The sequence below is a fragment of the Mastacembelus armatus genome, chromosome 21, assembly GCF_900324485.2.
Source record: "Mastacembelus armatus chromosome 21, fMasArm1.2, whole genome shotgun sequence".
NCBI lineage: Eukaryota > Metazoa > Chordata > Actinopteri > Synbranchiformes > Mastacembelidae > Mastacembelus > Mastacembelus armatus.
In genome coordinates this window covers 22,615,185-22,630,821 of record NC_046653.1, presented here as the reverse complement: position 1 = coordinate 22,630,821, position 15,637 = coordinate 22,615,185, and the positions used below count along the sequence as shown (strand labels likewise).

Below are 15,637 nucleotides of genomic sequence, written 5' to 3'. Positions count from 1 at the left end.
CGGCTCAAAAAGCCATTTTTCAAAAATCATATTCAAGTCATATTCAGTAGTTGGCAGAAAGTCATGGACCAAAGCCAATGAACATCTACCTAAGTGCTGGTTGTCACCTGTGACCACGCATGTAATCGACCTGTCAACAGTGCAGAGAAACTGCAGCAGCAATTCTGTAGCTAAACTTTGACTCAATGCCACAAATACTGTTCAGTATTATTCTGTAAATTCATTAGTTTATAAATAACATAACTCACATACAATACTAAGGTCATTAAGTCTGTCCACAGTACCTTCTTCCATGAAAAGTGTCTTCCCAGTGAAGACTTTGTCTGCCACAGTGATGCGTCCCGGTCTGAAGTGAGGACCGTCCAGACCGTTGTCTTTGCACAGCTTAGCCAAAAGCTCTGATGGTTTCAGAGAGTCTCTCCAGGCATTATAACCATCACTGACCCACAGGAAACAAGACACATGTTTAAATATTGGATAAATTATCAGGTTCTGGCAACTGCTCACTACATAAGGGCACAGAGATGAAGTAAGCGTGGCTCCAAATTGCAGGACACATGAAAAAATCATTTTAAACATATTCCTCCCCTCCTCTCAGAAACAGCAGAAGCCCACACTTACATACTGTACTCCGTCGGGAGTCCACAGGTGGGTCTGTGTTGGCTGAAGAATCGGTTCTCCAGGTCGATGCGAGTCTCTCCAATCAGGTCATCCCCTCCCACCAAGTCATAGTCATAGATCAGCACTGTCAGTAGAGATTCCTGAGGAAATGTTGCTTGTACCTCAAAAGATCTGAAAGAAAGGAAGAATGACAAACAGAAATGTTTCAGGAACATGAGTCTGAGCTGTTGGAGATGTAGTGAACTGGTTATTTACCTTCCAAACACAGGGTTTAGCTGTTTGGGAATGTAGTTGTCTCTGTCTTTGATTTCATTTTTGCCAAGTCGAACAACAATGTAAGGGTCTGACTTCCCATCTGGGTCAGCAGGGTGCAGGTTGGATGCCTGCGGGGAGGAGACAATAGTTAAGAGCACACATCAAAAACAAGTTAATCTTAGACTGAACGTTATTTAAAAAGGTGAAGAGAAGGACTCACAGAGACGATGTAAACCCGTACGCGTACTTCGACTGGGCCATTGGAAGGGATTCCACTGAACTGCCCAGTGCCCACGATTTCAGACCCCATCTCTGCCTCAGTCACTGTATACAGGCGGAACTGGCCCTACAGAGGAGCACACACTTAGTGGATTAGATCACTAGTAGAGAGACAATAATATTTCAGTGCTGACAAGATACAGTAGCAGCCAGAGGACATTCAACCAAATTGTCTCACCTTGAATTTGCCAACAAACCTCTCGTCAGTCGCCCCGTCCTCCTCATTGGCTTTCCCTCTGAACAGCTCATATGTTTTTACCCAGTCGTCAAATGGGCCGAACTCTGACTCCAGCTCCTTGTTGTACAGCTGCAAACAGCAGGTTATCGGTATCACCCACCAAACAACCAGTTTAACGTGCATACACTTGTACCGTATTTAATTATTATTTAAGATATGTGCAAGATGGAGAATCAGACACTTCACTCAGATTTTCTTCAGTAAACCTGTGGCTGTGCAGTTCTAAACTCACCGCCACAGTGGACGTTAGCCAAAAATATTAGGTTTGTTCAAACATCTAGTTCAGGGTGCCAGGTTATGTAACCCTACAACCTGCTGTGGTGAATAAAATACCTGGAGGGTGGATAATTTAGCAGGTAGAGCAGTGGTTGGTTCCTGTGTTCCTTTTCCTTTCTGTTTCTTCTTCTTGTCTCCATCTGATTGGCTGCTGACTGATGGAACAAAGAAGAAGTATTTTCATTGTAAACAGAGACATACGGCACAGTGACATGCATGTGAAGTAAAATCAAATACGTTTATTTGCACTGTGATGCTCCAAGCTCCAAAGTGTCCCGCAGAAAGCTACAAGACATATCTGTGATTTAAACCACCTTCCATTCATAAAAAGATGCAAGTGCCATCATTCATTAGAATTTAAGGCCATGTCCTTTCCAGATATTGTACCAGAAACCCTCAAACACTGAAGAACACTGCCCTGATCCCTGCAGAAAAGAATCAGGCAGTTGTGCACCCAGTAATCTGGCCACCTCTTTATACACTGCTGAAAGGATTTAAGAAAACAAAAGCAGAAGCTGGAGGGCAACAGTGGGAGCTGCAGGGCAGATCATGCAGTGACAGGTCTACACATCAACAGATTAACAGCCTAAAGTAGCTAAGAACAGAGCTGTCACACATCTGTCTACCACAGAAACCAATGCAGGCGACCAGTTCCCAGAGCCTCCAGTTGTCAGCCAACTGGTCATAAAGCAGGTATTTCCTTCAAACGTAAAACAGGCATAAAAACATGCTCCATGCCCTTAATGACAACGCTGCTTCAGTCTTTGTCCTTACCCAGAGAGTCAATTCCATCGTTGAGTAAGCTGTGATATGGTGAAGCTGCAATACACAACGAGTGTGTGTGTAAGGGGCAACGTGTTGGGTAACTCACACTTTATTAAATAGTATCAGTGTTAACTCATGTCTCTATTATCATTTCAGGGTCTAATATGTACAAGAAAGAAAATCTCCTTTCCCACATGTTTGGCCTGTAAACAGAAGTGCACACCACAGCCAACATTTTATGATGTTGCTAATTGCTACATTGTTAATGTAGCAGCCTCAAGAAAAGAGTCTTGAAACCCACACAATTCAGTATGTAAGACAACTGGCCCACTAATCTGGACTCTTGGTATCTAGATTCGGTCTTGTTGGGGACATGTAGTCACTTGAGAGGAGTTCTCACCTTTTTCAAAGACCTGGGGAAATAGTGAGCCATCCTTCTGCTTGGCCTACAACACAAACATTGTCCATGACCATGATGTCTGTGTTTAAAAACATATTTAACACAAAACTGAAGGCAAAACCAGTTTCTCTACCTGTTTCTCTACAGACGCGTAGTATTTGGACCACCAGTCGATGACACACTCGGCTGATTCATCTGCGATGGTCCTCTTCCTCCTCTTGGTGGAACGACGAGAGCTCTTCCTGATGTCCTGGATTTAAAACAAACGTGTTACGAACAATGACACAGTGTGTGAACCATCAGAACACACTAGTTACTAGTGTTGGGACATATGTGCTGTACCTTCTTCTGCCTGGACTCTTGCTCAGGGTGTTGGTGGGGTTGGACGTGGGGGAACATCCTCCACAGGGATCAGAACATCCTGACTTGTTACAGTGGAACTGGTCGCACCATCATAAAGTCCTACTGGACAAAAGACAAAGATAAACCCTCCCATGGGACAAGCTCAATCATGGCAGCTAGATTTAAGAATCAAAACACAATTACATTCTCTATCCATATTTTTTAAAATGATTCCAAACCAGAGTGATAGAAGCTTCTTAGGTCTAATAAATGCCAAGCTGAAATCACATTGAGACATCCATTTTTGTGGTTAAATGCAATGTCAGTGTGTCTTGTGGAAAATGATTACCCTCAGTGCTCTGTGGCTCAGGTGTGTATGTGACTTTGGGCTGTTTTTCAGTCTCTGTGGGAGCAGGCAGTGCAGGAGGGGGAGTGTATTTGAAACCCTTGAGGTTGTTGATGACGTGGCTTCCAACCAGTGTGCTGCGACCAAAGGCCCGCCAATCAACTGTAGTGATAGTGAGAGGAGGGTGGAGGTGCTCGTTCTCTGGTAACTCCTACAGGCAAAAAAATTGAGCATGTTAATAAATAGAGATATTGTCTATATGTCATTATTTGTTGATGGGATGTCCAACTACATTTGGCCTTGCAGTGTATGCAGACCCAGCAGTAAGAGCTGCCATGCTGTTAAGAAATTTACTCTAAATGCTGTAACAGTCTTACCAGCTCTATGGCATCGACCAGCACAGGGAAGTTTGGGTTGGACTTGTACTTCCGAATGACGGAGGAACGCAAAGTTTTCCCTGCACACTCTATGTACACCTGGAGAAAAAGAGAACTGGTTCATTATTTTACTTCAGAAAGGTGTTTTCTGTTTTTCCAACTTTTTGACTAAAATTCTTCAGATCTTAAATAACTGGATTCCTGTTTCTCAAATGTGCTTCTGTTCTGTTCTGTTGAAGTGGCATGCAACAAAGAAATGCACGGTCACTAATGCTGCACTAAACCCATGCACATCTAACTAATTACAGACACAGGGAAAGAAGCACATAGAAAGTGCCAGGAAAAATGAATTCATGCAAAAAATTCTGACGTGAGATGGTTCAACAATAAAAGTAGATTTCTTTCAACACGTGCTGCTCAAAAGTTAGAATAAAGTGGTGAAACACAAGGACCTCATATGCTTCACCTCAAAAACGCTGATTTAGTAGCTGCAGTGATCTATTCATTCTCATTTTATAGACCTGTTCATGTCACTTGTTTGTGTGTTCACCTGTGGGCGGTCAACTGACAGGAACTGAACCTTCTTCAGCTCCCTCAGGCCCCAGAATAATACCTGGTGGAGAAAACCCATGCACACAAATATAAGTTATAACCAAGTGCATGAGTATAAATAAGAAAAATACAGAAAATTGCCAGTGTTATTTTCTATGCAAGGTCATAAACATAAACATGCAACACTTGCAGGCAGTCAAACCTCCAGCCTGTAGGTTCTGAGAACAGGTCTGATGTTGGCAGGGACCCTGTAGATGCCTCCCTCATGTTCTTCTAATGACGGCAGATTGTGATGTCCAGACTTTGGGATCTACACAGCCAATCACATTTTACTCTACATTCTTACTTCTTTGTTGTTTCATATGAATCATTACACAGTAGAAAGACTAAGTATACGACCTGCAGAAGTTCAAATGCAGCCAGTAGGTCTCCTCCTGACAGGCTGCCGCAGTGCAGGGGGCTGTATTGCAGGGTTGGTGGTGTGTAGGTGTCAGAGGACAACCGAACCTCAGGTACAGCTACTGTGGCTCCAAGATACTCTGCTTTGCCCTGTACAAGGCAAAGAATAAGGCGAGATCAGACATACAAGTTCAAACATTCGCTGCAAAAAGTCAGTAACTCAAAGGAAAATGTTGAAAATGAAACCACCACAGGATTAATCTATTGATCTGTCTACACAGTCGTACGTACCACTGCGTCGTCATCGTACACCTCGATGACAACACGTGGCGGCTCCTGCTTGATGTGCTGCAGATCTCCATGCAGCAGCAGGCGGCTCATTGGCAAACACTGATTCCATGTAGGACTGAGAGTCTGGTTAATAATCTGACAACACACACATACACAGCATGAACTCTCCAATAACCAAGTCAAACCTATTCACAGTAAGAAGCTGTTACTATTGTTTGTTAATGGGTTGTATTGTTAACCCTAACAAACAGCTAGTCAGATCCTAACGAGTCCAGGGATAAAACATTTGTCCATACATGTCAAATATGTCTTGCACACACACACACACATACATTGGTGGTATGGCTGTTGGATAGACAGGTGACTCGAGCAAAAGGGTCAGACAGACCAGAGGCGTCGGCAGCGATCAGACCACGAGCCTGATACATGTGACACCTCAGCTGGAAGTGATGCTGCTCTAGAAACACAAAAAACATGAGTCTTGGTGAGTTTTAAGGGTTAACCTTGTATAACTTAGCTCTATGTAGCATGCATCATTGACCCTTACCTTTATTGTGAATTGAATTATTTGTATGTTTAAATATGAGCAGCACATACTAAACATAAATGATATGATAATCCTAGAAGTTAGAAAATATATTTTCTTCAGTGATATTTTCTTCAATGTCTGCTTCAATTTCATGATCAATAAAACTAAGTAAAAAACTTGTATATTTCAAAGACAAAGTGACAAAACTAACCTCAGAGAGAAGGGAATTGTAATACTTTGAGTCTTTCTCACCTGTGCAGAGCAGGTGTGTTGGCGGGGAGTTAGCATCAGCGCCCCCTGACCCTGGACGGAATCCTTCAGGTAGGTTGTCCAGCATGTGGTTGGAGTCTGAACAGGTTCCAAACCACAAATACACATCCAGCTTTGCTTGGACTGGCAAGCCCGGCACACGCTTGCCTGGAGGCTGAAACACACACACACACACACACAGACACACATATATACATATTTATACATATCAGTTCCACTTCAACAGCTTTCTTATATCAAAAAATACTTTTAAGTTCTGTTGTACATTTACCTTCAGAAACAGTGTGATTAACTTGCCACAGAGGACCCCTCGGGCCTCCTGGGTGCTGGAGAACAACAGGTCTCTAGCTCTGATTCGAGCATACGCAACACGCTTGTTATTGCTCAGCAACCACACAAAAACATCTGGAATTGTGTGCTGGGGCTGCAGTGTGTGAGGTAGGCATGTGTACAAGAAACATTAGGTTGTACAAAGTCAGTAATGAAAACAACAATGTCAGGATGTACATAGGCAATCACACTGAGGGTGGGGCTCATACCTCCTCGACAAGGAAGCGTAGTTTTTGTATGAGTTTTTTTGCATGCTGCAGCATTTCCTTAACGGTAATGGTTTTCCTTTTCTTCTCTTCCAAGGACTGGGCCTCTTTTATCAAACTCTCCTGCAAGGCACACACACACAAACACACGTTGTAATGCATGACTCCTGCACGCTTTTGGTGCAAACACTATGCACGTTAAGCTTTTTGACCGGGGAAAACCACTGAAGTCTGCCCACTGGTGGTCACTAGCAGTTTTACAACTGGAACATTGTAAAGACCAGTGTGAGGTTGGCAGTGAATAACAAACCCGTAATTCCACTACACTGTAAACTGAAAAAATTAGTAGACTAAAAATAAGAGAACAAGACTAATCTCATGTATTTTTTTTACTAATACCACACCCTGCTATTCTGAAAGGACAAACAATGACCTGACACTGGGTGTCCTTGGGGGAAATAGAGAATCACCCAAGACCCCATAATAACATTACTGACTTATTTATATTTAAAGAAGTGTTTTTAGTGTGTCCGTTCGTATGTATCTCAGATTTTCCCACCAGTTCCTGTGTACACATGGTGAGGCGTTTCTTGTCCAGCTGTGTCAGGTAAGTGGACTTGAGTTCTGCCTTCAGCTTGGCCTCTGCTGCTGTTATGAAGCTCCTGTGAAGTATAACACACATTTGGTTGTTGTTGAGCCTTTTAGAAGGTCAAGCTGACCAATCACAGGCTGGTGATTTCCATGTGGTACAGCATTAACCACAACTGCTTCTAGGCAGCAAACTTTCTGTCTTGGACTAGATCTTTCTAGAGAAACTGCATATGGAAACAATGCTTTCAAGACTTTCCACCAGTGTTGCAGTGAAAGCCAAATAGTTGTATCATGCACTGAATACCTGGTGTCCATACAGAATTCTTTGAGGATGGTTCTGAGTAAAGGCTCTGCGCCTGGATCTGATGTCTTGTGTAGCTCTGTCACAGCGGCAACACCCTCCTCCTAAAAGACAAGAATATTCATGTGCTCAGAACAGAAGGCTGTGAAAACTGTCCATAGAGTTATCAGGTAACGTGATGATTGGTTAGTGATATTCTTCACAAGCTTGACACCGCTGGTCTGCAGACACTGCAGCATTATTCAGGGTGGCTATTGGTGATTTCCTCAATAGTAACTACATCAGGTAAATGACTGTAACGTTGGGAATAAACGATCACGCCGATGTTTTAATTTCCACAATGGAGCCTATGCATGAGTAGACATTTTCAAACAGTGAGAATAATATGTCAGTGTGAGAGAGGGTGTGTGTGTGTGTGTGCGTGTGTGCGTGTGTGTGTGTGTGTGTGTGTGTGTGTGTGTGTGTGCGATTGCACGTACAAACAGGACAGCTATGTTCTCCAGCATATTGGAGTTATATAAGCGGTAGGTCCTATCCTCCCAGTGACTCAACACATTAATACATGGCTTCTGCTGCTCCAGGGGCAGATACATGAAGTACCTGAAAGTACACACAGTTTTACACACATAGAACCAGGAGACTGTTTGTTACCTAAAAAACAGAAATATCTCTTTTTAGAGTGATTAAATGCTGAAAAATAAACTGGTCTCTTGCTAAAACTTGCATGGTCATAAGATGAGAAAGTGCCAAAAAAGCTAGTAAGTAGATTTGGGGTTAACTTTTGTCAAAATATTGTTTCCAACACAAACTCAAGTGAGATTCATTGTGTCATTACACTGTAGTGTCCACTCTGCTGCATAGGTTACATACAGCAGTTCCATTTTAAGCTTTATTTTTATTCCAGTGCACAGTGAGCTGTAGTGCAAACACAGTTCCAGTGAAACCTTCATCATGTGGTAATACTTTTGTTTGCTCCACAGGGACCCACCTTCAGAGAGGTGGCTCCTTAAATACAGCACCCAGCTACTGATCATCATAAGAGAGCTCTACAATTTGTGATCTGAGCAGACTAATTAAAAATCCAGTCACTGGAATTATATAAAAAAAGGTATATTCATAATAAAAAGGAAAAACTTCAAACTGCTTCAAAGTTCAACACAACATTGAGAATAAAATGAGACTCAACCTGTTTCCTTCAACAATGAGTGGCTTGTCTGGAGGAGTGGTGGACTTAGAGGTCATAGTGAACTCTGGAGATTCTCTGGCTAGGAGAGGGGAAGATGGGGACAGTGGGGGGGAGCCCATAGCAGAGGCGGTCGCGTCACCGCCCTCTGGGACGTCCGGCCCTTTTCTCCTCCGAGAGGGACTGACACTGCCGCTGATGTTGGGCTGGCCTGTAGACTCAAAAATGTTTCCATAGTTACCTGAGAAAAGAAGCATAACTTTATATCTCACAAGCAACGTAAATACAATAAAACACAACAGGAAAGTCATAATAATATTCATGATTAAACATTCTCTAATGTGATTTTACTTATAGTGTTAGTGAGAAATACATTCTACAGAGGAGGAGAAGAATATCTAAGTATGCATGTGGCAGCTCACCCAAGGAAAACTCAAAGGTGACTGGCTTGTCTCCGATCTTCCTGTCAATCATGGTGGCTTCAAACAAGGCACCAAACAGCAGGAAGTTCTCCTTGTCTATGTTCATCTGCACATTAGAAATATACCAACATTTATTCATCAATCTGTGTCTCAGTTGTGTTCAGCCATACTATAAAGGTGTCTATTTGAAATATTTATAACTTATTGGTATGACATAACCATCCATCATCTATACCCACTTATTCCTAACCTTTGTCACAGGGATCTGCTGGAGCCTATCCCAGATCTCTCTGGGTGAAAGGCAGGGGTACACCCTGGACAGGTCACCAGTCCATCACGGTGGTATGACACATTGTACTATTACTACATTGAGTTTCTATATTATTTAACTAAAAACTCTTACCGTAGGAGGGGACTCCACAGGTAGGACCTCTGCTGCCACAGGTTTCCCTTTGTCATCATCAGGAGCTCCCCCTGCTGCTGCGCCTCCTGCTGCTCCTCCTGCAGCTCCCTTACCATCCTTTCCTCCGGCTTTTCCTGCTTTAGCATCCTTTGCAGGCTTGATCATTCGGCTGAGTTTGGACTCCGCACCCGAACCTCCAGATAGGATCTCCACTGCAAGCTCCATGTAAACCCGCCCCCTGACAATGTAATTGGTATTTTATTGGCTAATCTATCAACCAATTATTATCATGATTAAAACAGCAATTTTTTAGGTTAACCTGTAGGACACGCCCTCTCCAATCCCCTCATTAAGCTCCACAGTGTCGTCACCTAATGAAAAGTTTCGGGCAGAGCCATACAGGTTGACCCAAGCAGGACCAAAGGTTGGTAAAAACCCTGGAGAAAAAAAGGAGAATGGGGGGGGAAAGGAAGAAGGTTAGAAAAGAGAAGTCAAAAACAAAAAGAAATCACTAGGACTTAACAACACTTCCCTAAATGATTCTTTCTACCTCTGCTCATTCCTGTCTTACAGTGTTTCCCTTCTTTCCTCAGTCCCCTCTATGTATTTCCACTAAGTGCTTCCTCTTGTCCCCTTCCCTTTCCTCATAGCTTTTTCTCTACTCTTTCATTTCTTCTTACCCCTGTCACCATCCTGCTCGTTGGAAATGCGCTTCAGGTCAAAGTAATGGGTTCCTATGGCAACATCGTTCATGCTTCCCTCATCCCAGACCTATGAGGAGAGAGACGGCAGAATTCTTCAACATTCACATTTGTGTACTATAATTGTACATTTAAATATAATGGAAAGTCTAAATCCACCCCCTCCTACATAACAGGATTCGGACCTGGAGCTTTAATCTCTGGCACAGTGGTGGAAACATCTCTGTGAAGACAATCTGCTCGTTCCACACTGGGTCTGCTGTGGACTTCTGAGTGGATGTACGACCCTGAGACGAGGTGAGATTTAGATTAAACAAACTACTCAAGAGACAGCACAAGCGCATCTAGCAGTTACATGGTTTTGTAGCTAATATTGCAAAAAAGGGCAAAGTGTCACCAAAACTGAGCAAACCTAAAACTTTAATACCTGACATGCACACAGTCATAAACTATGTTTAGTTTAGATTATGATTCCTACAAATGTTTTAGAAATGAATAAAACTAATTTTCTTTAGTTTGAACTCTTGTATTTACAAATAAACTCCTGCAGCTTTGAGGATTTTTTCCCATCTCATAGAAAAAAAAAAAACACACTAGCTGTCTTATTTACTTTAAAACTACTTCAGTGAGTACTACACTCATTTAGCATTGAACTCCAATATGACTGTGATTAGCATTCAACTCACCACTTGTTTGAAGAAGCTGACCACTACATAGGGGTCTATGAGAGCTGTGTTGTCTCCTATGAAGGCCTTGGTGACATTGGCCATGATGCTGGAGTTGTTGCGGGGAAGGCCTTCGGCTCGATACACCTTAACACAGAAACGAGCCCAGGGTCGTTCAGCCGGAAAACCTTCTGGTATCAACAGGTTCCTGAGGAAAAGGACATCAGAGCAACACCCAGATATATCTCAGTGCAAACTAATATGTAAAGCCTTGTCAACAACTTATCAGTAAGAAGTTAAGAAAAATTATCCTCTGTAGAGGTGTATTTTTAATTGCTTCCAAGAGGCAGAGGACTGGCTGGTCAAATGTTAGCTACACATAGCAGTACATCATCTGCATAGAGACGGCTATAAAGGAAGAATGGATTATTAGAAAATGTCAATGAAACAAAGCATAAAGAGACAAAATAGAGAGAGTTCATGTCCTGAGAAGTGATGAGTAAAAGTGCACAACCCTCTCAGTGGAAAATATTTCTTAAGATTAGATTTTCTATCCACTATCTCACAACTACCATCACACATTTCCTATATCATTGCTGTTTCTTGAGCTTTTCTCCAAACACCTACTTGATCAAGTATAGCAGAAAGGCTAAAAAGCATTTAGAAAATAGATGGGTATTATACTTGTTTATCTGCTCTTCAGCATCACTTGTTTTCAGGCCTGGTTTGATGACTTCTCCCTTCGCCGAGACACTGATGTCGCACTTAACATAACCTTTGACACCAGTGAGTATGTCACCAGGATCGGTCAGGGCAGCCCACTTATTCGAGAACTGATGACCTGCAGGAACAGGAAAATGACAGTGAAGGAGATGAGTAGAGCTGATGGCTTCGTTAAGGTGTTTCACGGATGTGCACTATATAAAACTGATCAGTGGAAACCAGCAGGGGGCTGCCCCTGTGTCTTTTCACTACACTAGTAGCTTATAACAGGAAAATGGATAAATCAGTAGAAAGAGGTGACATCTGATAGACACTCAAGCAAATATCTTTTCCAGGTAATTTAAGATTCTAGAAATCAAGAGGCATGTTGAAACAAAGTGAGCTACAGTACCTGGCTGTCTGTAGACTGTCCATGCATCCACCTTAAAGGACCCAATACAGAAAGTCTTCAGCATCTTCGAGTGTACGACCTAGAGAGACAAAGATACACCAAAAGACCTCACACCAACCTGAAACTGTTCCTTAAGAACCCAGACACCCAAAGCTGCAGTATGATAGAAGGAAACAAAAAAGTTACAGTTCTAATTTTGTAAATTTAAAGACAACCTCATATTTTACTTTGTTTTTTGTTGTTGTTTTTTGTTTTTACAGAAAATTACTGTAGGTTAAACTTTCAGACATATTAAATAAAAGATAATTTCATGATTTTTCAGTATAAGCATTTAAACTTTAAATCTGCAGTACCTAACCAAATACCAAAGTATTTTTTACTCACCGATATCTTGATGACCTTGTCAAAGAACATCTCTTTGTGGGCAAAGATGTCAAAGACAAAATACTGACAGGAAGAAGAGAGGGACAGAATAATGGAAAATGAAGCAGACGAGTTTGAAAAATGAATAAACACAGTGAGACACATTTGGTTTGATCTCTGAGAAAAATTGAAAGTCATCCTATTTATTCTTACCTCATTATAAAAAGGAGCGTTGGTTCCTTCTTTGACTGATGTCTGTTTCTTCTCATCACCAATCTCGATCACCACACTGGGGTCGATGTTTTCTCCCACCAGCTGTCTGGCCTCTGTGATGTTAATGGCAATCTATGAAACAAATGAAAGACTTACAAACCACTGCACACAGGATGAGAAGGGTGTTGTCAGAGTCTAGTAGGTTTAAAATGCTGTCGAGCATTTCTTATTGTAAATACACCTAATCTTACTTTTGAATATATCACCCAAATATTTTCCATAGTTTTGGGTTTTGTGCTGTATGTTGTTACCTGAAAGGTCTGTGGTTTTCCTTCAATGTCCTGGATGCGGGTTTGCAGTTTGGATCTGTGGAGGTTTTACTCTAAGGTTAGTGTCAAAACACAGTAACACAAAAAAACAAAAGTGATAATAAACAAACTTATGATCAATGATCTGAAACAAATCACACACACTAATCATCATAACAGTGGAAAACAGAAAACTCAATTACAGCTTCATAACTAACACAATGGAAAAATCATTTACATCACTCCCCCATTGATTTAGGAGACATTTTGTAGTTTTAATGACAACAGTTGTATACTGTGCAAGTCAATGTTGTACCTCTTATTGTTTGGTATTATTCTGATTCTGGCTGCAGAACTTCCCGGTTGATTCTCAGCATTTTCTCCCTCCAGCAGGGGAGGTGCCTGAGAAGGCCCCGCCTCACTTTCTGCACACGGAAATACAAAAATACACAGACTGACTTTATTGTGAAAGAGAAATATCTGATCTGGGCTTTTGAGCCAACCTTTAGGGCTGACATATAAGACAGTAACTTCAGTGGAGTGCAGTTTCTGAAAAATTATTAGTGGTACAAGTGGCTTTGAAACTACCATTATTATTAAGTTTGCTAATATTCGTACAGTACATCCCATTGGGTGTCAGCCACAGAAGACAATTACCGTCATATGTCAATTACATTATGCAATGAGTGACACTGTGAAACTCTAAATTACCCATAATGACTGTATACACTCACAGTCCAGTATTCAACATGACTGTTTGATAAGGCTTAGTCTTAACCACAGTGAAGCTTGAGAGTGTGTGTGTGTGTGTGTGTGTGTGTGTGTGTGTGTTTTCCAGGCCTCACCCAGAGCTCCCTTGTTTGCCAGGACCACATCTGCATTTTCTTTTTTCTTCTTCTTCCCTTTGAGACCAAATATCTTAGGCTTTCTGCACGCAGAAGAGAGAAACATTTAGTCAAATCATGTTTTTGACCTTATCGGCCACAAATGATATTCCCATGTAACTGTGGTCCATCCAGCGTGAGTTCGATTAGAGATCTAATGGAAGAAGAAGAACAGACAATGAATCATTTATTTCTAAGGTAGAAGTTTGAATTTAGGGTTGAAGCTGCTAAGCCCTTTCTCGTGCACACAGGAGCAGGTTGGATATGAGGTAATCATTAAGGATGAGACAGGACTAGAGATGAACATGTGGAACAACTAGTGGAGACTTTTTAGGATCCTGTATCTGATGCTAAACACAGGATCCTAAAAAGTCTGAACCATCGCTAACAATGATAAACACAGGTCTACAAAGTCATAACCTTGGTCACTATCCTCAAACAGCAAGGGAGAATTTCACCTGCAGCTATAAAATAAGACGACAAAGCAGGAGCATTTCCTGAATTAGAGGGAAAAGCAGAAGCATGTGATGAGACAGAAAACGGTGGTTGGATATGGTGATGTGACACACGGCAAAAAACAAAGAGGATCTTCTTTAAAAAAAAAAACAAAAAAGTGGCTTACATCAAATATTAAGTGACGATGATTTCTGTGTGTGTTAAGTAGCTGTAAAGAAAACCATTCTGCTAACTTTTACTTTTATATTAGGTAATCCCTTTGTATTTATATTTTTGCTGAGATTAACCAGACCAGTCTGGGAAATCTTTAAATGCAGTTCACTTATTCAAAACTTTCTTGAGACTTAAAAAAAAAAAAAATACAAAATTGTCACAAACCATGTTATGACTTGTGTGTGTGGAAACAGTTTGCCCCCAAGGACCAACTAAAGAATTTAAATTTGACCTAATTTTTGAAAAAAATTTTATTAATTTAAATTGAAATTATTATTTTTTGTAATAAATATTGAAACGCGAGTATAAAATCTAAGGACATTTTAATTAACTACTAATAAATCTTACATACACCAACACATGAATAAGAAAATGCATCAAGCTGAAACTGCTCACCCCTGATGGGTTCCTTGGCTCTCAGAGGGATTCATGCTGCTGATGTCCAAAGAGGTTTTCTTTTTCTACTCACAAGCAACCGGAAGGCTTGTGTCCTTCACTTTAAAACAGAAAACTTCGACTCCCCTGCTCACTTCTCTGATTTCTGGCTGTTTAAGGGCCTGTTACCTTCTCATCTCTTCCTGCTAACACTATGGTTCGTCTCTTGTCCAAAGCTGAAGAATACACATGGTGTTTCTAGCTTTAATTTCCTCACTCATTACAGCCTTCAATACCTAACATGACTGTACTGTAAATAAAGTCTTAACAAAACATCCGTCAGCTCGTCCTCACGAAAATGCTCCCCACACCTGCCTCACAAATCCTAATAAATAAACTTATATGTGACCCAGTTTCAGCCTCATTCTAAAGAAAATATTTTCATCCCGTCTCTCTCTCTGTTTAACTAGCTGTACTTCCAGTGATTCAGTTTCTTTAGAGTGTTAGTTTGTGGTTTGGATATAGGGACCTGCCCTCCTCGCTCCAGTAATAATTGTTTCTCTCTTGACACTGCTTTAACCATCAGAATGTTCTCATGACAAGTGTCTGCTCCTTTAGTTCAGTTTTTACATTTTAACCACCAAAAAGACAAAACACATCCTCCTTCTATAAGACAATGTAGGATAAAACACTATCATGTATAATGGGAAGAGAAATATGACTGAAGTTAAATATGTTTGACGGAATAAAAGACTGGACTGATGTTTATTTTCTATTTTTGTGTATGTCACCAGATTACAGCATGGATCATTACTAATACACAGTGAACACAATTTAAAGGATACGTCTGACAATAATTTGTATTTCATTCATTATCAAAAAATAAAAAAATACAAATTAGCAACACTAACACTTTTTAAAAATGGGTTACAGATACAGTTTAAATGTTCATATTCTGAGTGATTTCCT

General features: G+C 41.1%; 1 protein-coding gene across 1 annotated transcript in view; it reads right to left on the bottom strand.

The window, feature by feature from the left end:
- fer1l6 (fer-1 like family member 6) overlaps nucleotides 1–15,637 on the bottom strand; it is a 19,898-nt gene extending 4,261 nt beyond the window's left edge. The window contains 38 exon segments of the mRNA XM_026294819.2: nucleotides 285–439; nucleotides 622–792; nucleotides 877–1,004; nucleotides 1,097–1,222; nucleotides 1,334–1,462; nucleotides 1,727–1,824; nucleotides 2,444–2,488; nucleotides 2,835–2,880; nucleotides 2,968–3,084; nucleotides 3,187–3,296; nucleotides 3,526–3,733; nucleotides 3,900–3,998; nucleotides 4,450–4,512; nucleotides 4,654–4,761; nucleotides 4,851–5,000; nucleotides 5,142–5,276; nucleotides 5,474–5,598; nucleotides 5,923–6,094; nucleotides 6,212–6,364; nucleotides 6,480–6,599; nucleotides 7,036–7,138; nucleotides 7,372–7,472; nucleotides 7,848–7,968; nucleotides 8,555–8,792; nucleotides 8,974–9,079; nucleotides 9,377–9,614; nucleotides 9,696–9,813; nucleotides 10,057–10,147; nucleotides 10,263–10,364; nucleotides 10,764–10,950; nucleotides 11,427–11,583; nucleotides 11,857–11,935; nucleotides 12,241–12,303; nucleotides 12,433–12,564; nucleotides 12,744–12,798; nucleotides 13,057–13,165; nucleotides 13,586–13,668; nucleotides 14,690–15,637. Of these exon segments, the coding sequence (XP_026150604.1) occupies nucleotides 285–439; nucleotides 622–792; nucleotides 877–1,004; nucleotides 1,097–1,222; nucleotides 1,334–1,462; nucleotides 1,727–1,824; nucleotides 2,444–2,488; nucleotides 2,835–2,880; nucleotides 2,968–3,084; nucleotides 3,187–3,296; nucleotides 3,526–3,733; nucleotides 3,900–3,998; nucleotides 4,450–4,512; nucleotides 4,654–4,761; nucleotides 4,851–5,000; nucleotides 5,142–5,276; nucleotides 5,474–5,598; nucleotides 5,923–6,094; nucleotides 6,212–6,364; nucleotides 6,480–6,599; nucleotides 7,036–7,138; nucleotides 7,372–7,472; nucleotides 7,848–7,968; nucleotides 8,555–8,792; nucleotides 8,974–9,079; nucleotides 9,377–9,614; nucleotides 9,696–9,813; nucleotides 10,057–10,147; nucleotides 10,263–10,364; nucleotides 10,764–10,950; nucleotides 11,427–11,583; nucleotides 11,857–11,935; nucleotides 12,241–12,303; nucleotides 12,433–12,564; nucleotides 12,744–12,798; nucleotides 13,057–13,165; nucleotides 13,586–13,668; nucleotides 14,690–14,724 (4,576 nt within the window). The 5' untranslated portion in view covers nucleotides 14,725–15,637.